The 26821-nt window shown below is 67.9% G+C and overlaps 5 protein-coding genes across 5 annotated transcripts; 3 read left to right on the plus strand and 2 right to left on the minus strand.

Moving 5' to 3' along the window:
- Positions 1-28: 28 nt before the first annotated feature.
- On the plus strand, positions 29-9588 carry LOC311424466 (uncharacterized protein). The gene is made up of 33 exons (XM_084499659.1): positions 29-107; positions 1751-1837; positions 2558-2726; positions 2833-3149; positions 3231-3309; positions 3393-3541; positions 3648-3743; positions 4045-4098; positions 4224-4295; positions 4413-4439; positions 4666-4710; positions 4793-4846; positions 4936-4998; positions 5072-5137; positions 5251-5313; positions 5407-5439; positions 5525-5587; positions 5656-5718; positions 5793-5855; positions 5930-5992; positions 6149-6199; positions 6285-6320; positions 6387-6449; positions 6524-6586; positions 6745-6780; positions 6910-6946; positions 7097-7596; positions 7674-7773; positions 7859-8497; positions 8652-8748; positions 8853-9112; positions 9212-9247; positions 9337-9588. Exons 1-33 carry the CDS (start codon positions 81-83, stop codon positions 9561-9563), a joined length of 3798 nt encoding a protein of 1265 aa, XP_084355785.1. The 5' UTR covers positions 29-80; the 3' UTR covers positions 9564-9588.
- Positions 9589-10262: 674 nt separating this feature from the next.
- On the minus strand, positions 10263-11969 carry LOC311424475 (surfactant protein C-like). The gene is made up of 6 exons (XM_084499674.1): positions 11845-11969; positions 11366-11638; positions 11190-11294; positions 10996-11106; positions 10766-10871; positions 10263-10682 (listed from the first exon to the last, which is right to left on the minus strand). Exons 1-5 carry the CDS (start codon positions 11884-11886, stop codon positions 10776-10778), a joined length of 627 nt encoding a protein of 208 aa, XP_084355800.1. The 5' UTR covers positions 11887-11969; the 3' UTR covers positions 10263-10682; positions 10766-10775.
- A 1177-nt stretch (positions 11970-13146) lies between these two features.
- On the minus strand, positions 13147-14432 carry SFTPC (surfactant protein C). Its single transcript, XM_084499677.1, has 5 exons — positions 14256-14432; positions 14027-14173; positions 13787-13927; positions 13586-13696; positions 13147-13464 (listed from the first exon to the last, which is right to left on the minus strand). The coding sequence occupies exons 1-5, from the start codon at positions 14298-14300 to the stop codon at positions 13366-13368; spliced, it is 543 nt and encodes a 180-aa protein (XP_084355803.1). The 5' UTR covers positions 14301-14432; the 3' UTR covers positions 13147-13365.
- Positions 14433-14667: 235 nt separating this feature from the next.
- Positions 14668-19078, plus strand: LGI3 (leucine rich repeat LGI family member 3). The gene is made up of 8 exons (XM_084499669.1): positions 14668-15381; positions 15975-16046; positions 16153-16224; positions 16334-16405; positions 16515-16586; positions 16772-16941; positions 17029-17193; positions 17270-19078. The coding sequence occupies exons 1-8, from the start codon at positions 15170-15172 to the stop codon at positions 18085-18087; spliced, it is 1653 nt and encodes a 550-aa protein (XP_084355795.1). The 5' UTR covers positions 14668-15169; the 3' UTR covers positions 18088-19078.
- A 1100-nt stretch (positions 19079-20178) lies between these two features.
- REEP4 (receptor accessory protein 4) lies at positions 20179-24270 on the plus strand. The gene is made up of 7 exons (XM_084499673.1): positions 20179-20303; positions 21017-21089; positions 21179-21255; positions 21853-21973; positions 22065-22178; positions 23055-23432; positions 23565-24270. The coding sequence occupies exons 1-7, from the start codon at positions 20272-20274 to the stop codon at positions 23628-23630; spliced, it is 861 nt and encodes a 286-aa protein (XP_084355799.1). The 5' UTR covers positions 20179-20271; the 3' UTR covers positions 23631-24270.
- Positions 24271-26821: the final 2551 nt, after the last annotated feature.

A 26821-nucleotide genomic window follows, 5' to 3' on the forward strand; every position in this document is an offset into this window, starting at 1 on the left:
ACAGACGAGCACCCAGAGAACAGGGTGAGCACCCCAGAGGTGACAGATGAGCACTCCAAGAGTGGGCGAGCACCCCAGGGATGATGGATGGGCACCCAAAGATCAAGGTGAGCACCCCAATGATGATGGATGAGCACCTAAAGAGCGGGGTGAACACCCCAGGGATGATATGAGCACCCAAAGAGCAGGGTGAGCACCCCAAAAATTATGGATGGGCACCCAAAGAGCAGGGTGAGCATCCCAAAAATGATGGATGAGCACCCTACAAGTGGGGTGAGCACCCCAGAGATGACAAATGAGCACCCAAAGAGCAGGGCGAGCACCCCAGGGTGCCCGGATGGGGAAGCAGGGGAGAGGCAGCCGTGGCTGGGCCATGGGGCCGCGTGTGCAAGCGTGTGTGCACGCGTGTGCACGCGTGTGCGCCGAGGTCTGTGAGTGACACCTGCTGTCAGAGCCCTGCCATTTCACGCCGAGCCCATCCCCGCCAGGTCCCCACGGGCCACCAAACCCAGCCAGAGCCACCCTGGGCCGAGCCCGAGCTCCACGGGCACCCAGGGGTGCGCCGGGGGCTGTGCGGGGCCAAGCAGCCCGAGCCCTGCGTGGTGAAACCAGGGGGTGCTCGGGGAGGTTTGGGGGGACCCCCTTGGTGCTGTCCCATCGCTGTGCCATGGTTTGGGGTCACGGTCCCCAGCTGAGCATCCACGGTGGGTGATGGGCGCAGCGGTGTCCCCGCGGTGCCATCCTGCTCTCCGTGCCCCATGGAGCTGGGGGGGGACAGGGCTGTGTGCCCCCAGCTGGGTTTGGGTCCCCCCATCCCGATTTGGGACGTGGGGTGCAGATGCCTGCTCAGCACCAGGTCTCCCCTCCCCATCCCCAACCCCAAACCCTCCCCAAACCTTCTCCTCGTTCCCTTTCTAGGACTTCCCCATGCTCAGGGCTCAACATTCCCACCCTGTAGGGGAAAAATCTCCTCCGTGCCTCGCCTCCAGGCATCTTTTTGCCCCCCCCAGGCAGCAGCCCATCAGGGATGTGCTCCCCCTCTCAGCCCTACATTGCAAAACCTCCTCCGCACGGCCGCGACAGCCAGTAAACTTTTCCCCTTCCAGCGAATAAATAAACCTCAGAAAACCAGAAAACCGGTCTCGCTCTGCTTCCCCACGCCGCCCCCCGGCCCCCACATCGCGGGGCTGGGAACTGGCGGAGGAGCCGCCGAGCTCAGCCCCAACCTCTCCCCGGGCTCCCGAGCAAACAAACTGAATCCCCCGTGCAAAACAAGCCGGGCTTTTGAAACGCTTCCCCTTCCCATCCCGCTCTGCTGCTTACGCCGGGGAGGATGTGTGAGGGCTGAGGCCCCGGGTGATGTCAAGCCATTATGTCAGGGGCTGGCCGGGCTTTTCGGCCCCGATTTTGCCCCTTTTTTCATGGAGACCTCCGGGGACCTGCCTCTTGTTTTTCCCCTCCCTCCACGCAACCCCGTGGCTCCCACCCCAACATCGGCTCCCTGGGCAGCGTCTCCCTTTTGGAGGGGGTCTCCCAAACCCCTCAGCCCCCCTCTGGGTGCTCAGCCACGAGCTCCTCGCCCCTTCCCCAGGGTGGGCAGCGGTGAGGGCTCCGCCGCCCCACGGCGCGCAGCTCGCCCGCCCCACGGAGCCCCGGAGGCTCTGGTCTGGCTGTGAGGCTGCTCCCCCTGACGTCTCGGCCATCTGATGTTTGCTCGAGCCCTGGGATAAATAAACCTCGGATCTCACAGCCTCCCACGCAGCCGGCCAGCTCCCGCAGCCCGTGCTCCGCCGTGCCGCGCCGTGCCGTGCCCCTCGGTCCCCCGCTGCGGCCCCAGGTAAGAGGTTGGCCGACCCCTGCTGCGGGTTTGGTGTGATGTTGGGGTGATGCTGCGGGTTCGGCTCCCTCCCGGGCTCCCACTGTGGGTTTTTGGTTCATTGCTTTGGCAATCCCAAAGGTGTTCGGGCTCCGGGTGCCTTCTGCCCGCCTGCTCCGGCAAGGGTGCGTTGTGTCCAGCGGGCAGGGCGCAGGGTGGGACAGGCAGGACATGCTCCTGGCCCCATCCTCAGCTCCTCGTCACCCCATTCCTCCATTCCCCACCTGCACGAAGGCTGCCAAGCCCCAGAAGGCCTCCCCGAGCCCTGGGGATCACTGAATTTCTGCAGCATGCCCCGCATTGCCCGGGGTGCTGAGCTGGCAGGGCAGGGCGCTGCGTGGCATCCTTGCCGCACCCGCGGCGAACCCAAAACCATATCCCAAAGGCCAGCCGGGGGTTGTTGAGCCCCATGACAAGCGAGGGTGCTCCGTGCACCTCACCCTCATCACCCCGAGCCCTCCTCAGCCCCGCTGCAGCTTGCGTTGAGCGCCGCGGCGAGCCCCGGGGGGAGCAAAACTCACCCCAGCGCCGCCCGCGAGCGGCCAAACAGCCGGGCAGGATGAGGCCAGCGCTGGCTCGGCTCAGCATCCGTGGCCCCCGGCTGGGCTGAGCTCCACGCCGGAGCTGTCAGCAGTGATGGATGGGGAGCTGCGGCAGCTCTGGGCCCGCTGGCTCCCCGAGGCAGGTGCCGCGCTCTCGCCGCCGCTCAGCCCTGCCTTGGGAGGACGAGCTGCTTGCGCAGGACCAGCCGGCTCCCCGAGCCACGCCGGGGCCATGGGGCCGTGCCGGGGCCGGTTCCTCGCCGTTCTGCTCATCCTGGTAGCCACGGGGGCTTGGAGCCAGGAGGAGGGTGAGTTTGGGCATCCCCGTGCCCAAAACTTTTGGTGCCGTGGTGCCGCGGGGGGGGTGTTTGTGCACCCCGCGGAGGTGCAGGCTGTGTGTCTCCCCCCTCGCAGCGCCGTGCGCCCTGCACGTGCTGGTGGCCCTGGATGTCACGGATTTCCAGCAGTCCAACCTGCAGCCCTACCTGGAGCGCATCCTGCGGGACCTGGCCGCCTTGGAGAGCCTCACCTGCCGCCCGCTCAGCCTCCGCCTCAGCCTGCAAAGCGTCGGGCAGGGGGGGGACACGATCTTCCAGGGGGGGCTGAGGCAGCCCTGGGTGGACGTGCTGCAGCGCCTGGCGCGGGCGCACGCCTTCCAGCGCTCCTACTTCAACCAGCTCGCCCTGCAGAGCTTCCTGGGCACCCTGGCACGCCAGGAGGAGGACACCAAGGTAAGGGGGCCAGCAGCTCGCCGGGAGGACCCTCTCCTCGCCCGGTTTGCTGCTGGTGCACCCGGTTTTCCCCTCGGCCAGGCACTGCTGGTGCTGACGGACGGGCTGGATGACGAGGTGCAGCGGATGAAGGAGGTGGCCACAGCAGCCTGGCTGCAAGGTTGGGGCAGAGAGGGGTTGGAGGGGACCGGGGGACGCCCCCCAGCACGGCGTGCCACCCCTGGGCACCTTGTCCCACTCCAGGCCAGGCCGACCTGCTGCTGACCGTGGCCGTGAACAACGCCACGAGGCTGGGGGAGCTGCAGCAGCTGGAATTTGGGCGGAGGATGGGGAACGGGCAGCAGCTCGCCGTCGACATGCCCGAGGCTGGCGGGCACGTGGCGCAGGAGCTGGTGAGGATGGGTGGTGACAGCGGGGTCCCCGTGGGGGCTGGGGTCCTCCTGGGGGGCTGGGGTCCCCCGTGGGGGGCTGCGTGGGGATGTCACCACCTCTCCACAGCTGGCACTGGCGGAGAGGACGTGCTGTGGGACGTGTCCCTGCACCTGCGTGGGGCTGCCCGGCCTGCGGGGCCCCAGCGGCCCCTTGGGGAGCAAGGTAAAACACTGGAGGTGCCCAGCCCTGCGGGATGCTTTCGGCCCCGACCTTTTTCCCTTCGTTGGGGGGCCCCGAAGCCCAGCCCCGATCCCTTTCCCAGGGCCACCAGGCGCCCTGGGAGCCGGGATTAACTCCGGCCCTTGCCCCATCCGGTCCCAAGCCGCTGCTCCTCGCTCCTCTCCCCTTCCTCCCCCAGCTGGGAACGGAGCCCAGGAGCTCTGGCTCCCAGCCCGGGGTCCCTCCTGGAGCCGGGGGGGTTGTGGGGGTCGTGGCTGCTGCCCCCGGGGTCTCTCTGTCCTAGGGGGTGGCCGGCAGCAAGGGACGTGCTGGAGACGAAGGCGAGCACGGGCACAGCGTGAGTCGGCCGTGGGACCCCCGGGGAGGGGAACGGGGTGGTCCTGGGGGCTGGGGGGTGCTGTGAGCACATTTTATGGCCGGGCACGTTGTCTTTTTGATGCTTTTTTCCCCTCCTGAGAGCAGGGGGAGCAGGGACCAGCAGGTCTGCGGGGCAGCCGAGGGATGCAGGGGTGCCCGGGGCAGTGTGGAGCGAAGGTGAGTGTTTGGCACAGCCTGGCACGGCTTGGCACAGCCTGGCACGGCACGGCACGGCTCCAGCCCGTGGTGCAGCCGCCTGCTGCTGCCCCTCCTGCTCACCCTCCTCTCCTTTAGGGCGCCGTGGGTCACCCCGGGGAGCAGGTACGTCCCCGCCTGGCTGCTTACCCTCCAGCACCACGGGCACGGACGGGGAGCTGGCAGCGGCAGGGAGACCTCCAGGAGGACGGAGAGGGAAGGGATGGGGCTGGGGAGGGGGCTAGGGGGTGGTCGTAGCAGGTGGAGGAGCGGGGTGGTCTGTGGTGCTGCGGGAAATAGGGCAAAGCCTGGGTGCTCCATGCCGTGCCCTGCACCCCGTGCCATTTTGCAGGGACCTCCTGGAGAAGCCGGCTACGACGGGGTGGACGGGGAGCAGGTGAGCTGAGCAGCGGGGATTTGTGCCCCCTCCTCTCCCAAGCAGATCCAGGAAGGGTCTCAACCTCCTTTCTCCTTCCCAGGGCGAAGCGGGGACCCCCGGGCACCCCGGAGAGAAGGGGACCCGCGGGAGGCAGGTGCGGGGCTGCTCCGCTGAGCCTCGGCTGCTGCTGCCTCCTTCGCCCTCCACCCGCACCCTAAATCCTTTCCTCTCACCTCCACCCAGGGACAGAAAGGCTCCCGGGGTGCCCGGGGGGAGAAGGGACCCCCAGGTCCCCGTGGAGAGGTGGTGAGTGCGGGTTGGGGTCCCTGGGGGCGCGGGGGGTGCCCTGGGTGCTCGCTGACCCCCCTCTGTTCCCCAGGGAGCACCCGGGAGGAGCAGCCTCGAGCCCGGCACCCCGGGGTGGAGAGGAGAGGGGGGACCCCAGGTAAAGGCTGGAGGGGGCCAGGATTTTGTGGGGGGGGGGGTGCTGGGAAGCAGTTTGGGGGGAAAACCAGTCCTTTAGGATCATTTTGGGGACTGGAAGGTTTCCCTTTGCAGGGTGACCCCGGTCCAGATGGTCCCCAGGGGCCACCAGGGCCACCGGGCCCCCCGGCTCACCCGGTAGGTGCTGGTGACAACGGGGGGGGGACACGGGGGGGCTGTGACAACACCACGAGCTGGGGATGTGGCCGGTGACCCTGCTTCCCCCCGCAGACCTCGTGCCACAAAGGGCAGCCGGGAGCGCAGGTAGGGGGTCCGGGGGGGGTCCCATTTGGGGTCTGTCCCCCCCCCAAGTGCTGGGGACACCCGGAGCCACCCCATCTCCTTGCAGGGCAAGAAGGGGAACCGCGGCAGCGCCGGGCAGGGGGGCGAGAAGGGGCACGGAGGCGCTCAGGTGAGACCGGGGTGACCCCCCCCTGCCCCGTGCGGGTGCCCCTATTGCCCCCCATTCTCTTTCCGCAGGGGGTGCCGGGGCCACGGGGGACAAAAGGTGTCAGCGGCCGCCCGGGGAGCAGAGGAATTCAGGTGCTGCCCCCCTCCCCGTGCTGGGGGTCCTGCTTTTGGGGTTCCCCCTTGAGCCGCTTTTGCCTCTCGCCCAGGGTGCGCCCGGAGCCGAGGGTCCTGTGGGAGCAGCGGGGCCAGCCGGCCCCAAAGGGGAGAAGGTGAGCTGTAGGGTGATGAGGGACATCGCAGCCCCCCCAGTGCCCCCAGCCTGCTGCCCCGTTGTCTCTTCCAGGGCCAGGAAGGAGCCGAGGGCAGGAAGGGGAGCGCAGGACCTCGGGGACCCAAAGGTGCCCTGGTAAGGCTGGGCAGGGTGCCCCTTGGGGACAGGGCTGCCCGGTGGGGACAAGGCACTTGCATCCCCTTGGGGACACTCTGAGGCTTTGGGAACACGGATATTTGTGTAGATCCTGCAAAAAAAAAACACGGTTTTGGGTTTTTTCTCCCCTCCTAGGGCGAGATCGGGTGCGACCGGCGAGGCGCCCCGGGGAGACAGGGAGCGAAGGTACCTGGGGGGGGGACAGAGCTGGAACCGTGCCCTTTGGGGCTGCCAGGAGGGTGCTGTGCTCACTGGTGCTGCTCCCCCCAAGGGTGCTCGGGGGCTGCCAGGGTTCCCGGGGGTGCAGGTGAGCGCACGGGGCCGGGGAAGGGGGCTGGGGACCCGGCCAGCCCCCCCTGAGCCTCCCCTCCAGGGCCAACGGGGCGAGCGAGGAGCCCGCGGGGACAAGGGCAGGCGAGGGCTGCCTGGGCGCAGGGTGAGTAGGGGGCACAGCCCCCCCGGGACCCCCCCCATGGCCGTGCTGCTGCCTCAGGGGGCCGAATTTTCCAGGGAGAGCCCGGGAGCAGAGGAGAAGCCGGCAGCCACGGCAGCCTGGGACCACCGGGGGTGATGGTGACGCTCTGCAAATTCCCTTTTCCTCCCTTTTTTTTAGCCTTTTTACCCCTGATGGGGACACCCCCAATGGGGACACCCCCAGTGGGGCTTGTTGCTCCTGTCCCATCCCTCAATGCCTTTTTTCTCCTTATTTTTCCCCTCTCCTGCTCCTCCAGGGCCCCAAGGGCTCTCCGGGCGTCCCCCCCTCCACGGTAAGGGCCGGATGGGGACGGGACCCCAGCCCCAAAGTCTGTAGGACCAGGAGCTAGCGGGGGGGGAGTTCGGCACCCCCCTGGCTGCAGTAAGCTTTGGGGCTGACCTCGCTCCCTGCTCCCCTCCAGCCCTGCGAGCTGAAGGCTTTCATCCGCCAGCGCTGCGGTGAGCGGGGACGGGCTCGGAGGGTGGTGGCAGAGGGGACAGGGGACAGAGAACGGGGGAAAAAACGATGGAAAACGCTCAGGGGGTGGCCGTGCAGGCGCGGGACACCACAGCAGGGCTTGTCCCGGAGCTGCCCAAACCCCCTCGCAGCCTCCAGCTCGCCCTCCTGCCCTCTTTTCCCCACGGAGCTGGTGCTGGTGCTGGAGACCTCGTCCACGGTGCCGCCGCCTCTCTTCTCCCGCATGAAGGAGCTGCTGGCCCTGCTGCTGAGCGACCTCCACGTCTCCCCGGCCGGCTGCCCGGCAGGGGCTCGCGTGGCCGTGCTGTCCTACGCGGCCTCCCCCAGCTACCTGCTGCGTTTCGGGGAGGCGCAGAGCGGGGCCGCGCTGCTGGGGCGCCTCCGCCGCCTCTCGCCCAGCCGCTCGTCCCAGCGGGGCCGCCTGGCCTCTGCCATGCGTTTCGTGGGGCTGCACACCCTCAAAAGGGTGCGGCGGGCCGTGCTGGGCAGGAAAGTGGCCCTTTTTGTCACCAGCGGCCGCAACCAGGCCCTGGAGGGCGTCGGGGAGGTGGCCCTGCAGTACGAAGCGCTGGGCATCGTGCCGGTGGTGCTCACCTTCAGCCCGCTGCCCGAGGTGGTGCGAGCTTTCCAGGTGAGGATCCGCTCCCGGAGCCGCGTGGCTACCAGCCCCGTGGCCACCCCGAGCTTATCTCTGCCCCCCCCCTGCAGGTGAACAGCCTCTTCCAGGTGCTCCAGCTCTCCACGGCAGATCCGGACAGGGACGCGGCGCTGCTGCAGCAAACCCTGCTGCCCTGCGTGCTCTGCTTCGGTAAGGCAGCGGGGCTGCCACGGGGCTCAGCACCCCCAGCACCCCTCCCTTTGGCTCATCCTGTGCCCCCCCTTGCTCCCCTCAGACCTCTGCCACCCCGAAAGCTGCCCCGCAGCCGTGCCGCCCCGCAACCCTCTGCGCCTGGACGCCGACCTGGCCCTGGTGGTGGACAACGCGGCGCTGCCGGCGAGGAGCCTGGAGGCTGTTGGCGAGCTTTTTGGCAACCTCTTAGGGCGCCTGCAGCCGGCGCAGCGGGGTGCCCGCGTCGCCCTGGTGCTCACCGGCCCCACCGCCCCCCAGAAGGGGTTGGGGGAGGTCGATTTGGGGCTGCAGAGCCCCGGGGAGCAGCTCCGGGAGCGCCTCCGCCTCGCGCTGGTGCCCAGGGTGGCCGCGGTGGCACCCGGCGGCGCGGTGGCGTGGGCGCTCCGGCACGTCTTCCCGGGGGGCACCCGCGGCCATCTCCGCGTCCTCTTCGTGGTGGGGACGGGGGACGGGGTGCTGTGGGACAGGGAGGCGAGGCAGGCGCTGGTGCCCTTCTCCCGCTGCAGGGATTTTGGGGTCTTGGTGCTGTCCCTGGGTCGGAACGGGACGGAGAGGCCGGAGGCGGCGGTGCCGGAGGTGCTGGCGGGGTGGCGGCACCACGAGCTGCGCCTGGGCTCGGTGCAGGGCCCTGAGATGGGGTACGCCGAGAGGATGGCGCTGGGCTTCCTCCGGAGCCTTTGGGGTGAGTGGTGCTGGGGCTTGGAGCACCACCGGGTCCTGCCCCTGGCTGCTCTGGATAGGGACGGGTTCCCAGGAGGCAGCTTGGAGCCCCAAACCTTTTTTTTTTCATTCTTTTTTTTCCTGCCCCTCCATCATTTTTCTCTCCTGCGTTGCAGCGGAGAGCAGCCGGCACCCCAGCACCCCAGGGTGCCCCCAGGGGCCGTCTCCCTCCGGTGCCAACACCACCGAGCCGTCCCCGGGGACCCCCGCGCAGTGAGTGAGCAGCACCGGGGCCACCCCCCGGCGGGTGGGGGCTGCGCCTCCTCTCCCCCGGGCGCATACCTTGGGGGGGGGCTGGCACCCATCTCCCCTCCCAGGACCCCCGAGAGCCTCTCCGTGCCCCTCAGGGGGCTGCCCACGGCATCCCCCAGCCCCGGGAAGGGCCGGAGGGCGGTGGCCGTGCCCGGGCTGTGCGCCCTGGATAAGGACCCCGGCACCGCCTGCGCCGACTTCTCGCTGCGCTGGTACCACCGGAGGGACACGGGGACCTGCGAGCGCTTCTGGTACGGGGGCTGCGGGGGCAACGCCAACCGTTTCGGCACCCAGAAGGACTGCGTCCACACCTGCGTGGGCACCGGTAGGCGTGGGGAGGGCGTGGGGGGCCGTGGGGAGGCGCCCCCCTCCCCAGCAGGGCACCCCCAGCCGGCTGCGCTGACGCCGCGCCCACCTTGGACAGGTCCCCGTGGAGCCGGCGAGGGGAACGCGACGCGGGGTGAGGAGAATTTGGGGGGGGCAGGAAGGGGATGAAACCCTCCCCAACCCCCCCTCCGACCCCCCCGGGGGTCCCCTCGTGCCTTGCAGCCGCCTGCCTGGAGGCTCGGGACGCGGGGCCGTGCCGCTCCTACTCGCCCAAGTGGTTCTTCGAGGAGCCCGGGCGCTGCTCCCTCTTCTGGTACGGGGGCTGCGGGGGCAGCCGCAACCGCTTCGAGAGCCGGGAGCAGTGCGAGGCCCTCTGCGTGGCCCCGGGAGCCGGGGGGAGCCGGGACCCCCTCCCCAAAAACTCCTCCTCCTGCGCTCCCGGCTGCTGACGCGCGCCTTGGGGGTACCCCCCCAAAAAAATAATAAACCATCCCCTGGAGACGCTGCCGCCCCTCCTCGCCTCTCCCGGCCTCCGTGGGGTGGAGGGAGGAGGATTTGGGAGGATTTTGGAGGGTTTTGGAGGGTTTTGGAGGGTTTTGGAGGGTTTGGGACAGCTCCGGCACGGCGAGGGGGCGCAGAGCCCTGGCACCGCTCCGCGCGCCCCTCTGCCTGCGAGGCTGAGGAAGGGGTTTTTGGGGGGGGGGGTTAAAATAAAACCTCGCGGCCCTTTTCACGCCTGCTGGTGCTGTGGGGCCGGGGGGAGGCGAGGGGATGAGGGTGGGCGCCCCGGAGCTGCGGGGAACCCCGGCCAGGCGCGCCGCGTCCCGGCCAGATGCAGCTGCAGCGTCCCGGGGGGGAGCTGCGGGGGCCGGAGCCAGGCGAGGGGGGAGGCAGCTGCGCTGCTGGCCGGCTCCCAGCCCGTGGGGGGGGGCCACAGCTCCCTGCTCCCACCCCCCCGTCCTCTCCCCGGGCTCCTTTCCCTGCTCCAGCCACGATTCTGCGGTGCTCGGGAGCGCAAAGCTCCTCCGGGGTGTGGGGAGGGACGGGGGTGTAAATGGGGGCGCCCTGCTCTCCGTGGGGATGGCAGGGACCCCCCCCCACAGTGGCTCCGTCACGGGGGTGTCCCCAGGAACAGCTCCGGGACCTGGTTTATTCCCCTCGTCCTTTATTCGGCTCCGAGGGGACGCTTTTGGCACATTTGGGGACATTTTCAGCCGGGCACCCGCAGCCCCCAGCCGGGGACTGCGGCGGAATCGCCCCCCAGGCCGGTGCTCCAAGCCCCAACCCGGGTCCCTGGGCAAGCAGAGAAGCAGAATGGAGAATTTTGGGGTTTTTAAACGTTGTGTTTGGGGTTTTTCAAGCTCATTTTGGCGCTTGGGCTCGGCGAAGCTGAGAAGGCAAAGTGACAAACCAGCAGACACCCCCCGGCCCCCCGCCACCAGCCCCCTCCCCAAATTTTGCAGCCCCCTGGGAGGTGGGGGCTGGCGGGGGAGGGGCTGCTGGCGATGTTCCCGTCCCGGTGCTGTGCAGGAGGAGGGCTGGAGGTGACACCGTGGCTGTCGGGGCTGCTGCAAGGCAAAGCTGACGCCGTGAGGGTGCCGCCGCGTGGGTGGGGGACCCCTAAAACCCCCCCCCGTACCCCAAAACTCACCCAGCCTGCCCTAAATCCAGTAAACGGGGACGATGCTGCAGAGGATGCTCGCCGTGGTGCCCAGCAGGGAGCGGTCGTCCAGGGGCATGGCCAGCCTCTGCTCAGCCTGGGGGAGAAACGCAGGGCACTGGAGCACCCCCGTCTCCATCCCTCACCCTTGGGGGGCTCCTGTGCCCCCATAGAGGCTCCTGTGCCCCCCCAAAACCTGATCCTGCCCCTCCAGAGCTCACCTGCCGGCGCTGGAAAGCCTGGGTGGCCGCATCCAGCCCCGGGATGTTGTCCTTGTCCATGCGGGTGACGTAGCAGGCGTGGTGCAGCCGCGACCTGTAGCTCACCAGCAGCTGTGCGCACGCAGAGCCGGGTCGGTTTGACCCCAAATCCCACCCTACGGACCCCCACCCCCTTCTCTTCCCCCCATGCTCACGTTTTTGTAGTCGTAGACCACCGTGGCCGGGTTTCCAGCTCCGCCGTCCACGTAGAAAGTGGCCGCGTCCTCTTCCCACGCCCGCCCCGCGCCCAACCGCAGGACCTGGGGACGGGGGGGAGCTCAGCCCCTGCCCCCCGCCCGTCCCCGGGGAGCCCTGGGGAGACCCTACTCACGGCGTCGGGGTGGCCCCGCTCCACCTGCAGCCACATCAGCAGGGCGCCGGCGACGATGACCACCAGCAGGACCACCACCACCACCACGATCAGGAGGCACTTGAGGTGGTGGCAGCTGCTGAGCAGCTTGCGGGGCAGGTAGCAGAGCAGGCGAGGCACGAAGCACAGGCAGCCCTTGAGGCTGCAGCAGCCGGGGCGGCAGCAGCGCAAGCATTTGGGGCAGCAAAGGGCGCAGGGCAGGCAGCAGGAGCCGCAGCAGCCCTTGTCGGCCTCCTGCGGGCGTGAAAAAGGTGGAGAGATATGGATATAGGGGCAAGGAGACGGGGCCAAGGGGTGAAAGAGGGATGGGAAGGGCTTGCTGGGGTTCGGCTCCCACCCTGCTCGCCCTGGGGGGTGCGTGTGGGGGGTGCTGGGTCTCCACGAGGCACGCAGAGGGTGGGCGCAACCGTGGCACCGCTCCGTGGGGCGCGGGGACTCACCAGCGGCTCCTCGACTGCCACCTGCTTCATGCTGCTCTCCATCTCTGCCTCCTCCTCCTCCTCTTCTTCCTCTTCCTCCTCCCAGCCCGGGCAGCCCGCAGCAGCTGGGGCAGGAGCTTTATTTGGGGGGTTTTGGGGTGGGGAAGGGGGCGGCCCCCACGAGCAGCCTCGTGGTGCCACTCGGGTGTGCCGCCCGCTCCCAGCGGTGTTTGCCCAGCGCCCTGCCCGCAGCTGCTTTCCCCTGGGAACCCGCAGCTCAAGAGGGCCTGAGGACACTTGTCCCCAGGGCACGGGGACCTCTCTGCTGCCCCGGAGCGGGATTTGGGGCCAAAGCAAACCCTCCTCAAGGGGTTCAAGCTGTCCTCCGGGGTGGAGCATCCGGGGATGGAGGCAGCCAAAGGGGAACCTGGCCCCGTGCCCGTGACCCTTTGTCACCTCGGGCACCTGGAGGTGCTCGGGAAGGGGAAAACAAAGAGGGGACATCAAAAGGGTCCCCGCGAGCCGCAGCGCTGGGGCAGGAGTGGGGTCACCATGGCAGGGGGCCACGGAGCACAGATTGGGGCCGGGTGCTCCAGGGCCTTGGTCCCGAGGGTGCTGGGCCCGCGTCGGTGACCTCTTGGCCACCCTGGGTCCCCACCACGGTCCCCAAGCAGCCGTGGCCGTGGGTCTGCCCCACATCTTGCCCCCTGCCTCCTCCCCCGGGGTGCTGAGCAGGATGGGGACCCCCCGGGGGGCTCCTGTTGTGTGCAGGGGGGGCGCAGAGCCCCTGCCCCGCTGCGTGCGCCCCTTCCCAGCCAGGGGGGCACGGGGCAGGGATGGAGAGGTGACGGTGACACATGGGGAGGTCCAATGCCCCCAGGGGGCTGGCACGGGGCCCCCCAGCCTCTTTTTTGTCCCTTTGGGTCCCCAGGTCCCCAGCAGGACACATGGGGGTGAGCCCCGAGGGTGCCCCTGGCTGCTGTGGGGTTGAAGCAGGGGGACGTGGGGCGCACGGAGGGCGCAGGGGGCAAGCTGGGGTGGCACCCATGGGTGCCCTGCTGGCCCCGGGGATGTGACCTGTGGTCCCTCTGTCCCTGTGTGTGTGAGGAAGGGAGAGGGACGGGGACTTTTTCTGCACTGGGGTGGCCCAGGACCCTGCAGGGTGCTGGGTGCCCCAAAGGGCTGGGGGCGCCGAGCCCTCCCGTGCCCCTCGGCTGGGGCTGGACCCATCCCCACCCTGATTAAACCAACACCGGGGGTGCTCCCCCCACGCCGGACCCCTCGGGGACCACCCCAGACGCAGGGCAAGGAGGAGAGCAGCACTGGAGGCAGGGCCCAGCTTTACTTTGCCGACAGCAGCACACATCCCGCAGCGAAACCCCAATCATTTATTGCAAGCACCACGCGGTGCCGAGGCCGGTGATGAAGCCGATGACGATGATGATGATGAGGAGGAGGAGGAGGAGGAAGAAGGAGCCCAGGGGGGGCACCACAGGGGGCACGGGGACGGCGGGGACACCCCCTCCTCATCCCCAGCCCCTGCTAGGTCCAGTAAATGGGCACGGAGCTGCAGAGGACGTTGGCGGTGGTGCCCAGGATGGAGCGGTCAGCCAGGGGCTCAGCACCAGCCTTCCCCTCACCCTGCGGAGACACAGCGGGAGCTCTGCTACCCGTGGCCACCGTGGCCTCGAGGGAAAGCTTGCCACAAGCCCAGCGGTGCCCTTCCCAGGTGCCCAGGCCGCGGGCACGAGGCTGGGCTCACCTGGCGCCGCTGGAAAACCTCGGTGACGGCGTCCAGCCCGGGGAGGTTGTCCTCATCCACGCGGGTGATGAAGCACACGCGGTGCAGCCAGGACCTGTAGCTGACCAGCAGCTGCGTGCAGGCAGCCCCCCCATCAGCCCAACCCCGTGCTGCCCCCCCAAAAAGCCCCCCCCAGCTCCCCTCCCCCCGTGGCACCCAAACCTTGCCGTAGTCGTACACCAGCAGCGCAGAGGAATTGCGCCCCTCGGCCACGGCGAAGGTCCCGATCCTTTCCTTCCTGCTCATGGAGAGGTGCTGGGGGAGCCCTTGGGCGCCCAGCCCCTCGATGCTCATCCTCAAAACCTGCAGGGAGGAAGGGGACGGAGTCACCGTGGGTGGGGGGGACACCCCTGGAAGCCCCCCGCTGGGCGCAATGCGTGCGCCCCCCCCCTTTTTGCGCACCGTCTCGGCGTGCGTCTCGGTGAGGCGCAGCCCCAGCAGGAGGAAGGCTGCCACCAGCACCACCAGGAAGACCACGGCCACCACCACCATCAGGAGGCTCTTCAGCTGCTGGGGGACGCAGGGCAGGCGCGGGGAGGCCGTGTACTCCTGGGGAGGGGATGGGGGAAACAGCGGGGTGAGCCCAGGCTCAGCCCCGTGCCAGCGGGGCCGGGTGCTGGGTGCTCCTTACCGGGGGGGCCTCCTCTATCAGCGCCTCCTTGGAGCTGCCGTCCATCTCTGCCCTCAGCACGCAGCTCCTGCCCCTCTGCCAGCAGGAACGGGGGATTTATAGGGTCCTCGGGGGGCGCTGGGGCTGCCAAGGTGCCACTTGAGGTCTGTTTGCCCAGCCCGGATAAGAGCCGGGGAAGTGTGTGTGTAGGGGGGGGGGGGGCGTGAAAGCCTCCGAGGGCCCTTTCCCAGCATTTACAGGCAATTTGGGAGGGGGCCAAGGCAAACAGGGGGGTGCCCGCCCTCCTTCTGCCCCCCCTGCGCCCACCCCGAGCACCCTTGGGTGCTGCCCCCCGCTGCCACCCAGCCCGCGGGCAGCTGCGCAGGGCTCGGAGCTGGCTGGGCTCATTGTTGGCCGCGAGCGCCGTGCCTGGGACGGGCAGCCCAGCGCCCCCCCACCACCACCCCTAACCCCCCCCCAGGCCTTGGCAGCACCCAGGGTGGCCGGGGTGAAGCGCCGGGGGTGGGCAGAACCCCCCCAAAAAATCAAAGCAGAGCCTGGGGGCACGTGTCCCCGAGGCCACCCGCCGGTGCCGTGCCGTGCCGTGCCGTGCCGTGCCGTGCCGTGCCGTCACGCTGCTGCATCCATCCCTCCATCCCTCTGTCCCTCCCTCCCTCCTCCCGCAGCTCGCAGGAGCATGGAGAGCTGCAGAGCAGCAGCCCTGCTGCCGCCAGCCCCCTCCAGCACCGCCGCTTCCCCCCGGCGCTGAGGGGTCCTCGGGGAAGGAAGGAGAGGGGGCAAAATAAAAAAAAATAAAATAATTAAAAAAAAAGGGCTCGGCTGCGGCTCCCTGCAGCAGGGCAGCAGCACCAGGGGAAAAAAAGGAGCAGGAGAAGGAGAAGGAGAAGCAGCAGGAGCAGGAGCAGGCCAGGGCGATGGAGCTGCGGCACGGCAGGAGGATGCCCGGGGGCCAGCTCTCGGCTCTCCTGCTCCTCCTGGCCTCCGCTTTGCTCTGGGGGGCTGCGGGGGGCCGGCGGCCTCCCCGGCCTCCCCCGTGCCCCCCGAGCTGCTCGTGCACGCGGGACACGGCTTTCTGCGTGGACTCCAAGGCCGTGCCCAAGAATTTGCCCCCCGAGGTCATCTCGCTGTGAGTAGCCGGGGAGGGGGACGGGGACGGGGATGGGGATGGGGACGGGGAGGGGGGGGACACACGGTCGGCTCCCCGTGGCGCAGGGTTGGCAGCGGGTGCTGGGGCAGGGCCAGCCTCGGTCTTTGTGCTGCAGTGGGGTTGTGCGGGGCGAGGGCAGCTTGGGGGGGGTCTCGGGGGGGTGAGGGGAGCTCTGGGTGGGCTGGGGACCCCCCCAACCCTGGGTTCGTCCCCGTGTGGGGGTGCCCTGCGGTGCCAGCAGGTCCCCCGTGCGCACGCGGCACTGGATGGAGCAGGGCTGCAGCCCGGCCCCGCCACACCGCCCGGCTGCTGTGACCTTGGGGACAAGAGTCCCGGGGGGACACGGCTTGGGGGGGGGTCCCTGGGGGCACAGCAGGGCGCAGGAGCCTCGTAGGGGTGCGTGCGCATCCGTCCGTGTGCGCACACTCGGGCTGTGGATGTGCCGCAGGGCACGCATGGGGTGGGTGCCAGCCCTTGGGGCTGAGTCCCTTGTCCCCTACGTGTCCCCCCCGTGTCCCCCCCGTGTCCCCCCCGTGTCCCATCACGACCCCGGGGTCTCCTCCTCCCCGCAGGACCATGGTGAACGCGGCCTTCACGGAGATCCGAGAGGCGGCTTTCGCCCACATCCCCTCGCTGCAGTTCCTGTAGGTCAAATCCCACACCGGTGACCCCCCCCCTCTCCCAAATCCTCACCCCCCGGGTGCCCCCCCGACCCAAATTCTGACCCTTTATCCCCCTTTTTTTTTGCAGCCTGCTGAACTCCAACAAGTTCACGCTGATCGGCGACAATGCCTTCGCCGGCCTCCCGCACCTGCAGTACCTGTGCGTGGGGGGGGGGACGGGGACGGGGGCGGCCCCGAGGGGGGGTCCCGGGGTGGGGGCTGCTCCCCGTGCCCTCGGCGCAGCCCTGCAGCCTCTCCTCCTGCCCTAGGTTCATCGAGAACAACGACATCCAGGCGCTCTCCAAGGCCACCTTCCGCGGGCTCAAGTCGCTGACCCACCTGTGAGTAGCGGGCACCCCGTGCGCCCCCCCCTCCCCGTCCCCAGGGGGGGACATTGGGGACAGCTCCGTGTCCCTCTGTCCCGCCGGGCACAGCGCCTCTCGTCCCCAGGTCTCTGGCCAACAACAACCTGCAGACGCTGCCCCGGGACCTCTTCAAACCTCTGGATATCCTGAGTGATTTGTAAGGCTGCCGCGGCACTGGGGACACCGGGGACACCACGATTGGGATGGGGACACCGGGATGGGGACAGGGTTATGGGGCACGACCCCGCGGGCACCTCTCTGCCCACCAAATTGGGGGATAAAGGGGTCCCTGCTGGGGCTCGGGCAGGGCAGGGGGAGGACTCGGTGCCCTCCTCTCCCCAGGGACCTGCGGGGCAACGCGCTGGCCTGCGACTGCAAGATCAAGTGGCTGGTGGAGTGGATGGAGAGCACCAACACCACCGTCCCCGCCGTCTTCTGCAGCAGCCCCGGGCAGTTCGAGGGCCAACGCATCCGGGACCTGGCGCTGGGCGACTTCCAGTGCATCACCACGGGTACGGGGACCCCCAGTAAGGGGGTAAGGGGGACCCCCAGCCCCGCCTCGGCTCCCCGCGCCCTCACCTCCGCCTCTCTCCCCGCAGACTTCGTGGTGCACCAGGTGCTGCCCTTCCAGGCGGTGTCGGCCGAGCCCTACACCTACGCCAGCGACCTCTACGTGGCCCTGGCACAGCCCGGTGCCAGCAGCTGCGCCGTGCTCAAGTGGGACTACGTGGAGCGCAAGCTGCGCGACTTCGACCGCATCCCCGGTAAGGTCGGCACCCGAAAACCCCCCCTTTTTGTCCCCTGGTGTCCCCCCCAAATTGACGTGTCCCTGCCCCGCAGCCCACTCGGCCGTGCACTGCAAGCCCATCGTGGCCCAGGGCCAGCTCTACGTGGTGGTGGCGCAGCTCTTCGGCGGCTCCTACATCTACCGCTGGGACACGGCCGTGGACAAATTCATCAAGATCCAGGACATCGACAGCCAGAAGACCCGCAAGCCCAACGACATCGAGGCCTTCCAGATCGAGGGCGAGTGGTACTTCGTCATCGCCGACAGCTCCAAGGCGGGCTCCACCAGCCTCTACCGCCTCGACCAGAACGGTTTCTACTCCCACCAAGCCCTCCACGCCTGGCACCGCGACACCGACGTGGAGTACGTGGAGAACGACGGCAAACCCCGGCTCATCATTGCCAGCAGCTCCCAGGCGCCGGTCATTTACCAGTGGAACCGGGCGCAGAAGCAGTTTGCGCCCCAGGGGGAGGTGGGCGAGCTGCTGGACGTGCAGATGGTGAAGCACTTCAGGGCGAAGCGGGAGCACTACCTCTGCCTCAGCCGCTACATCGGCGACTCCAAGGTGGTGCGCTGGGAAGGGCAGCGCTTCGTGGAGCTGCAGACGCTGCCGTCCCGCGGCTCCATGGTGATGCAGCCCTTCGCCGTGGGGCAGCGGCGCTACATGGCCCTGGGCAGCGACTTCTCCTTCACCCACGTCTACCTGTGGGAAGAGGAGAAGCAGAAATTCGTCAAGTTCCAGGAGCTGGCGGTGCAGGCGCCCCGGGCTTTCCGCTACGTGCCCGCCGCCGACGTGCAGCTCCTGCTGGCGCCCAGCTTCAAGGCCAACACGCTGGTCTACCGGCACGTGGTGGTGGACCTCAGCCTCTAGCCGGGGGGAGGCAGAGCCCCCAAAAAGCGGCTCTCACCTCCCCCGGGGGCTGCTCGGGCACGGGGACACGCATGCGCCCGCCAGCCCCGTCCTCTGCCCCGCGGTCACAGCCCGGTGCCTGCGCCCCTCCCGCACCCACACCCTTTTTTTGGGGGGAAGCCACTGCCCTCGTTTTTCCCCCGGTGCACCCACAGATCCCTTTCTCTGCCCTCCCATATGCAGCACCCACGGCCACCCCGTCCTGGCCGCGTGCTGGGACACCCCTCGCCCCGCAAAGCGACGCCCTTGGGTGCTGGCAGGGGGGGGAGCACGGGCACGGGGTATGGGGGCACTGCTGTGGGGCTGCAGGCAGGGCCAGGGCTGTATGGCATGGTCCCAGGGCATGGGGCTGCTTCCAGGTGGGTGGGATGCTCGAGGGCAGTGGGATTTTGGCAGGCAGATGGGATGCTTTGATGCCGAGGTGTGTAATGGGGTGCTCTGGGGTCAATGGGATGCCCCGGGGTGGATTGAGATGCGCCAAGGTGGATGAAATGCCCCAAGGTGGAGGGGATGCCCCAAGGTGGAGGGGATGCCCTAAAATGGATGGGATGCCCTAAATTGGATGGGATGCCCTAAATTGGGTGGGATGCCCTAAAATGGATGGGATGCCCTAAAATGGATGGGATGCCCTGAGTTGGATGGGATGCTCAAGAACAGCGGGATCCTCCGATGCCAAGATGTAATGGGATGCCCCAAGGTGGATGGGATGTTCCAAGGTGGATGGGATGCTCTGAGCTGGATGGGATTCCCCAGGATGGTTGGGATGCCCCGAGTTTAATGGGATGCCCCAAGGTTAACGGGATGCTTGAGGCCAGCAGGATGCAGCCCCAATTCCTGTCCCCCCTGTGCACACCCCGCAGCCCCCTCTGCCCTGTCCCCGCAGCGTGCCAACCTCACCGGGGTGCACGCACCCACCGAAAACACCCCCAAATAAACAAACTGTGACCCCACAGCCGTGCCTCCACCTCCTCCCAGCGGCCCTGCGAGGCTGAGGACAGCCGAGAGCCCTGCTCGGGGCTCTCCCGGGCGTTTTGGGGGAGCAGCAGAAACCCTGTCCCGAGGCGGGGAAGCGGGAGGTGTTTCCCCAGGGTGTGGGGTTTGCTCCTGCACCCCGCCTGCACGGCTGGTTTTCCAGGGGAGCCTTTCCAGGTCCCACGGGCGCCTGCATATGCATGGGGAAAAACCACCAATTAAGCTCACGAATAACGAGCCTCTTTTCGGGAACAGGCAGCCCGGGGAGAGGGTTTGTTCCCAGGCGGCTGCAGATCCTAAACGCAGGGCTCCGCCACCCCGCTCTGCCTCGGTTTCCCCAGCAGGAGAGGGAAGATTTTAGTGGGGAGGGAGGCGGGGGGGTGCTGGGACCCCAAAAGCAGCTGTGGCAGGGGTCTGGGGAGCCCCAAGGCCACCGCTGGGGACGTGTGGCCGGGGGAAACGTGGCCTGGGGCAGGTGCCAAGTGCACCCATGGGGGCTGGAGAAGCCCTGCAGGTGAGCCCTGTCCCCAGGCACCACGTCCAACCTCTCCTTGAGCACCCCCGGGGACGGTGACCCCACCACCTCCCTGGGCATCCCGTCCCAACGCCCGGCTGCTCTTTTTTGGGAAGAAATGTCTCCGAACTCCAACCTGAACCTCCCCTGGCACACCTCGAGGCCGTTCCCTCTGCTCCTATCACGGTTAGGCCATCCCCGAAACCAAAATAAAACCCGGAGATCACACGAAGGCGCCTGCTTCGCCTTTTTCCGTGTTCTAAAGGCTTAAAACAAAAACAAAAACAAATAAAAAATGGGTGGGAGAGGGAGGGGCTCACCCTTGGCACTACTGGGCGTTACCCTTTTAAGACGCGGCGTTACCCTTTTAAGACTCCGCGTTGCCCTTTTAAGAAACGGCGTTGCCCTTTTAAGAAACGGCATTGCCCTTTTAAGAAAAAGGAATCGCCCTTTTAAGGCGCGCCGTTGCCCTTTTAAGGCGCGCCGCTGCCCCTTTACGCCGCGCCGTTGCCCTTTTAAGAGTAGCCCCGGCCCCTTTTTTAAGAATGGCGGGGCGGGGCGGCGGGGGCCGTTGGGCTGGCGGCGCATGCGCAGAGCCCGCGGCCGCCCCATTCAAGCCGTAGGGGCCGCTGCGGGCCCCCCCGGGCCCCCCCCCAGCCATGGTGGGCTGGGTGCTGAGCCGGGCCGTGCTGTGAGTGGGGGGGGGCTCTTGTGGGCCCCCCCCGGACCCCTGTGGGCCCCCCCGGTGCTGGGGGGGGGGTGGCAGTTTAATTGGGATTGGGGCGGGGGGGGGTTTTGGGGGGGGTTTTGAGGGGTTTTGGGGGGGTTTTGGGTTTTTTTGGGGGGTTTTGGGGGGTTTTGGGGTGGGGGGGGGTTGGATTTGGGGTGGGGGGGGAGGTGGTGCCCCCCCCGGGGTGTGGGGGCTGTTAGGGGGTTGTGGTGGGGTTGGCATGGGGGAGGGGGGGTCCGAGGGGGGTATTTTGGGGAGGGGGGGGGTCTAGGGGGGGCAACTGCGGGGTGGGGGGGGGCTTGGGGGGGTGTTTTGGGTATGGGGAGGATTTGGGGGGGGGCACCCAAAAGGGGAGGGGGAGATCTGGGGGAGGGGGGGTATCTAAAAGGGGAGGGGGAGAGCCTGGGGGGGGCTCCTCGGGGAGGGGGAGACGTTGGGGGGGGTGCCTAAAAGGGGAGGCGGGATTGGGGGGGGGCACATTGGGGAGGGGGAGAATTTTGGGGGGGGCTCCTCAGGGAGGGGGAGACTTTGGGGGGGGGCCCTAAAAGGGGATGGGGAGACCCTGGGATGGGGGGGGGGGCACCTAAAAGGGAAGGGGGAGACCCCGGGGGGGGCACCTAAAAGGGGAGGGGGACACGTGGGGGCGGGGGGTGATGCCGCCTGCCCCCCCCCAGGCTGGTGTTCGGGATGCTGTACCCCGCCTACGCCTCCTACAAGGCCGTGAAGAGCAAAAACATCCGCGAATACGTGAGTGGGGCCCCCCCCGGCTGCCCCCAACCCCCCCCCGAGACTCCAAATCTTGGGGGGGGGGGGTGCTGACAGCCGCCCCCCCCCAGGTGCGCTGGATGATGTACTGGATCGTCTTCGCCCTCTTCATGGCCACCGAGACCCTCACCGACATCTTCCTCTCCTGGTGAGGGCGGGGGACTGGGGTCCCCCCCCCCTTTTATTTTTGGGGGCTGGGGTCCCCCCCCTTTTTATTTTTTCTAGGGTTTTCCCCCCCCTTTTCTTTTTGGGGGTTCTCCCCCCCTTTTCTTTCTTTTTGGGTTCTCCCCCCCCCCTTTTATTTTTCCTAGGGTTCTCTCCCCCCCCCTTTTTTTCTGGGATTCTCACACCCAGTTTTCTCTTTTTTGGGGTTCCCCCCCCCTCTTTTATTTTTTTTTGGGGGGATTTTCACCCCCAGTTGTTTTTTTTTTTTCTGGGGTTCTCCCCCCCCCTTTTATTTTTTTGGGGATTCTCACCCCCCTTTCTTCTTCCTGGGCTCCCCCCTTTCTCTGGGTGCCCCCCCCTTTTCAGCCTACCCCCACTTTTAGGGTCTCCCACCTTCTTGGGGGGGGGGGGGGGGCAACATCTTGTAGGAAGACAGATTTCGGGTGCCAGCTGGGCTCCCCATCCCAACACCTTTCCCTGTAGGGAATCGGGACATACCCGGGGCCCCTCCCCGATATTTTTTTGCCCCCTCCCTAATATTTTTTACCCCCTCCCAATATTTTTTGCCCCCCCCCCCCAGGCTCCCCTTCTACTACGAGGTGAAGATGGCTTTTGTCCTCTGGCTCCTGTCCCCCTACACCCGCGGCTCCAGCCTCCTCTACCGCAAATTCGTGCACCCCACGCTGGCCCGCAGGGAGCAGGTGGGCCCCCCCCGATCCTTGTGGACCCCCCCCTAGCTTTGTGGGCCCCACTTTCGGCCGCTCCACTCACCCGGTGGGCCCCACCCCGTAGGAGATCGACACCTACATCATCCAGGCGCGGGAGCGGGGCTGCGAGGCCGTGCTGAGGTTTGGCAAGCGGGGGCTCAACATCGCCGCCACCGCCGCCGTGCAGGCGGCCGCCAAGGTAATGGGGCGGGGGGGGGTTGGGGACACGGTTATGGGGTGGGGGGGGTGGGGGGGGACACGCCGTGGGGTAATTAAGGGGTTGTAGGGCCGGGCTCGGCCCCGCTGGGTCTGTTCTCCCCGCTGCCTCGCCTGGTTTCGGGGGCAAGGGGCGCAGCGGGGTCCCCCCCAGTTGGGTTGGGCTGGGGTCCCCCCCCCTCTATGGGGTTGGGGTCTTCAAAATGGGGCCGAGGTCCCCCATGAGGTTGGGGGTCCCCAATGGGGCCAGGGTCCCACCCAGTGGGGCTGGCATCCCTTCTGGGACTGGGATACCCCCCCAGTGGGGCTGGGGTCCCCCATTTGGGTTGGTTCCCCCAGTGGTGCCAGGGTCCCCCATGGGGTTGGGGTCTTCCCAATGGGGCCGGGGTCCCCTATTTGGATTGGTTTTCCCAATGGGGTCGGGGTCCCCTGTGGGGTTAGGGCTCCCCAATGGGACCAGGGTCCCCCATGGGGCTGGGGTCTCCCCCAATGGGGTTGGGGCTCCCCAATGGGACCAGGGTCCCCCATGGGGTTGGGATCCCTCCCAATGGGGCTGGCATCCCTTGTGGGGCTGGGATCTCCCCCAGTGGGGCTGGGGTCCCCCATTTGGGTTGGTTCTCCCAGTGGGGTTGGGGCTTCCCAATGGGGCTGGGGTCCCCCTTGTGGGGCCGAGGACTCCCCAACGGGACCAGGCTCCCCCTCGTGGGGCTCCCCAATGGGATTAGGCTCCCCCATAGGTCCAGGCTCCCCCATAATGGGGCCGGGCTCCCCGTGTACCACCATTACCCCATTGCTTTGCGTTCTGCCCCATACAACCTCACCTCAACCCCATCCTTTTTTTCCCCCCCCCACCCCACAGAGCCAGGGCGCTCTGGCCGGGCGCCTGCGCAGCTTCAGCATCCCCGACCTGCGCTCCCTCCCCGACGACGCCCCCCTCCACTACCGGGACCCCCTTTACCTGGAGGCCGATCCGGGACCGGGGGGGGCCCTGCGCACCCCATGGCCGGGAGGTTTAGGGGATTCGGGGGGGGGCTGCGCCAGATCCATCGGCTGGCCCCCACCCCGCGGGGCACCACCGCGTTGTGACAGCGAGGAGGAGGAAGAGGAGGAGGAGGATGAAGAGCGCTGGTCCGATTCGCAGCTCCCCCCCGCGCCCCCCCCTCAACCCCGCGACCCCAAACCCATCTCCCGGAGCCAAAGCTTGCGCACGGTGAAGAAAAAACCCCAAAACAAAGAGGTATTGTGCCCCCCCCCCACCAGCACCCCCCTCACCAGCACCCGGCTGTGCCCAGCAGGAGCTCACCCCCCCTTTTTTTTTTTTTTTTTTTTTTTCCCCCCCCCCTCACCCCCAAATTTTCCCCCCCCCCAGGGCTCTTCCCGGCTGGTGCGCGGTCGGATTCGGAAGAAGCCCCCTGCGACGGGGCAGGAGGATTAATTTAACGCCCCCCCCCCGCCGGGGGGGGAAAAAAGCATCGCCAGGAGTCTTAACCTGTTGAGTTTGCTGCTGCAGCGCCTGGGGGGGGGGCAGGATTTGTGTCGTGCCCCCCCCCCAAAAAACACCCCAGGGTGAGGGCTCCCCGCTGCCTCGCACCGCCTGTGCCTTAGGTTTTGGGTCCGGGGGGGGGGGATCTGGGGGGCTCCATCCTGCTCCCAGCTGTGCCCCCCCCCCATTTTTTCCATTGCCTATTGCTGCTGCAGGGGGGGCGCCGGCGCCTCTCCCGTGGGGGCTCAGCTCCCCCCTCCCCAAACACTACGGGAGCCCCCTCCTCGGCACGGGGTGCCCGGGGGGGTCCCTGCTGTCCCTTTGCCATTTTGCCTTATTCCCGTGTCCCCCCCCCCCAGGAGCCCCCGTGGGGACATCCAGGTCTCCATCCATCCCCGTGAAGCCAAAGACACCTCCCGTGCCCCCCCCCCTTGCCACGGGACCCCCCCCCATTTTATTTTTTCCCTCTCTACTTGAAACCGGAGCGCCGGTGCCGACCATGCCCCACGCGGCTTTTAACGCCCCCCCCTCCTCGTGGGGGGGGGCATTTTTTGTACACAGACGAATAAATCTGATTCCAGACTTTCCGAAATCGCTGTCCCCATCCCCGGGAGGGGGGGGACACATCCCTTTTTTGGTTGGGGGGGTCATTGATCCATCCCTTGGGGGGCTTCGCCCCCTGCCCGGGATGGCATGAGGTGACGGGCTCCTCGCCTTGATGGGGGGGGGGCTTCCCGGGGGGGGGCATGGAGCAGCTTAGGTGGAGGTGGCCGGATTAGCCGGGTAAAACTGTCTCAGAGACGATTACTTCGAGCAGCGGGGAAAAAGGGGGGGGTCCCGGGGGGGGGGGGGGTGCACAGGGCGAGGGCCAGGGGGCTGCCCGTAATCCCCCCCAAAGCCGCTTAGGGCGCACGGTTCCTCCAAGGATACGGCCCTGGGGGGGGGGGTGTGGGGTGGGGGTGGACCCTAGAGTGGATTTTGGGGAGGGTGGGGGGGTGCTGGGAGCCCCCCCGGGGGGGGCATGGTGGGGGGGTGGGAGCCTGCTGGGTTGGAAATTGGGGAAACTGAGGGAGGGGGCGCGGAGAGGGGGTGCCCGCTGCGGGCTCCTCGTTTTGGCACCGTCCCCGTGTTTCCCCCCCCTCCCCCGAGGGATAAAAACCCAAAAGAGGGGCACGAGCAGCCCCCATCCTGCCCCCCCCCACCCCAAGGGGGGGCTCCCAGCTGTGTCAGCTCGCGGGGCCGCTGCCAGGCTGCAGTCAGCAAAGCCGTAATCTGCCCCGGCTGGCAGCGCCCCAGCGCAGCAATTACGGGGCTGACCTGAGCTCGCCCGCCTCGCCTCCAACCTCCCGGCTTTTAGGGGGGGGGAAATGCCCCCCCCCGACACCCCCCCAAGCTTTTTGTGGGGTCCCCGAAGCTCTCCGTGGGGCAGGGGTCGACCCCGCAGTGCTGCGCCCTCTCCGTGCCTGGGGTTGTGAGGGGCTGTGGGAGCTGCAGCCCCCCCCCTTTAATCACTTTCCCCATGGGGCTGGTGTTAATGGGGGCGAGGGGTGGGGCTGTGCCCCCCCCGGCACTTTTTGGGGTTTCCTTGCACCCGTCCCCAAGAGCTGGGGGGGGACACAATGGTGTCACCTCGCCCCGCTGGATGCGCCCCCTGCCCCAGGAGGGGTGACCCCAAATATTTGGGGTAGCTACGGGCTGAACCCCACAACTGATGGCACCACCCCCCCACCTCGACCCCCCCATTTCCCTCCCGACCCCCCCAAACCACAACCAAACCCAACAACCCCTCCTTTACTTTTTCAGGGCTGGGGGATGCCGACACCCCCCTAAACCCCCTGAAACCCCCCAAACCCCTTTTTTTGGGGACACCCCCTTTTTTGGGGACACCCCTCTTGCCACATCCCCCTTCCACCAGCCCCCCCCAGCCCCTGCAGCCCCCCCCGGGTGCCGTGTCCCCCCCCCGTGTCCCCGCTGCCTGACTCAGCCTCTGCAGCCCGGAGCCATGTGAGGCCGCGCACACATGGCTCCCCGCGCGGCGCGGGGCTGTATTTTTAGCAGACGGTATCAAAAGCATAATTATGGCTGTTGTTTAAACGCAGCCTCTTTTTTTTTCTTTTTTTTTCCCCCTTTTTCCCTTTTTTTTTCTCTTTTCGGGCAGTTTTTCAGCTCCTTCCACCCCCCCCCCAACCTCTCCAACCTCTCCAACCCTTTGCGCCCCGGGGTGCGCACGGCGTGGGATGGGGCTGAGAGCCCCCCAGGTCTCCCCGGGGGGGCAGGTAAGGCTCTTTTATCCCCCCCCCCTTTATTATTTTTTTTTTTGCAGCCCCCTCCCCGTGACGTCTTCATCCCCGCGGCGAGGAAGAGGAGGGTGGGTGGGGAGCGTGGGAGCGCCGTGGGGAAGGGGCGCACGAGGTGAAGGGGCGCACGAGGACACGGCGGCTGCTGCCGGAGGAATGAGCCCCCCCCCTCCCCACTCAGTGCTCCCCCCACGGCCCCCCCCAGCAGATTTCCTCCCCGCTGGCCCCTTGGGGACCCGGCTGTCCCCACGCAGCCCGGCCCTGCCCTGCCCTGGCACTTGGATCCCTTTCAGCTCCCCCCACCCCGGCCAGGGCACGTGCGCCGGGGCTGGAGCGCAAACGGGGTCACCGAGCCCCCCCCCTCCCCATCGTCATCATTTTGGGGACAAACCCAATGGGATCGTGCCCAGCGGAGCCCCCCCACGTCGCTCCCTGCTCGGGGCCATCACCACCCAAGGGACCAAGGGACGCCGTGTCCCCATTTGTGACTCTCCTCTCCCCACGCCAGGAGCCGTGACGCCCCCTCGCCCCCCCCACCCCGGGGCCACCTCTGCTCGTCCCCCGTCCCCTGCCAGCCATGGGGGGGCCCCGGCTGCGGGGTGGGGGCTGGAGACCCCGACTGCTCCCAGGTAGGTGCTGTGGGGCCAGCGGGTGCCACCTCTGCCCCCCCTTTTTCCCTGGCTGCCATCCTAAACTTTTGGCCCTGGGGGGGCCAAATTTAATTACGCCGAGGTGTTTGGGGCTAGCCAGGAATCCCTAGGGGGGGGGCAGAGGATGCGCTGTGCCCCTGTGCAGCTGGTTTCCCCCCCCGGGATGAGGAGGAGGAGGAGGAGGAAGGGCAGGGGG

The sequence above is a fragment of the Aythya ferina genome, assembly GCF_964211825.1.
Source record: "Aythya ferina genome assembly, chromosome: 27".
Taxonomy (NCBI): domain Eukaryota; kingdom Metazoa; phylum Chordata; class Aves; order Anseriformes; family Anatidae; genus Aythya; species Aythya ferina.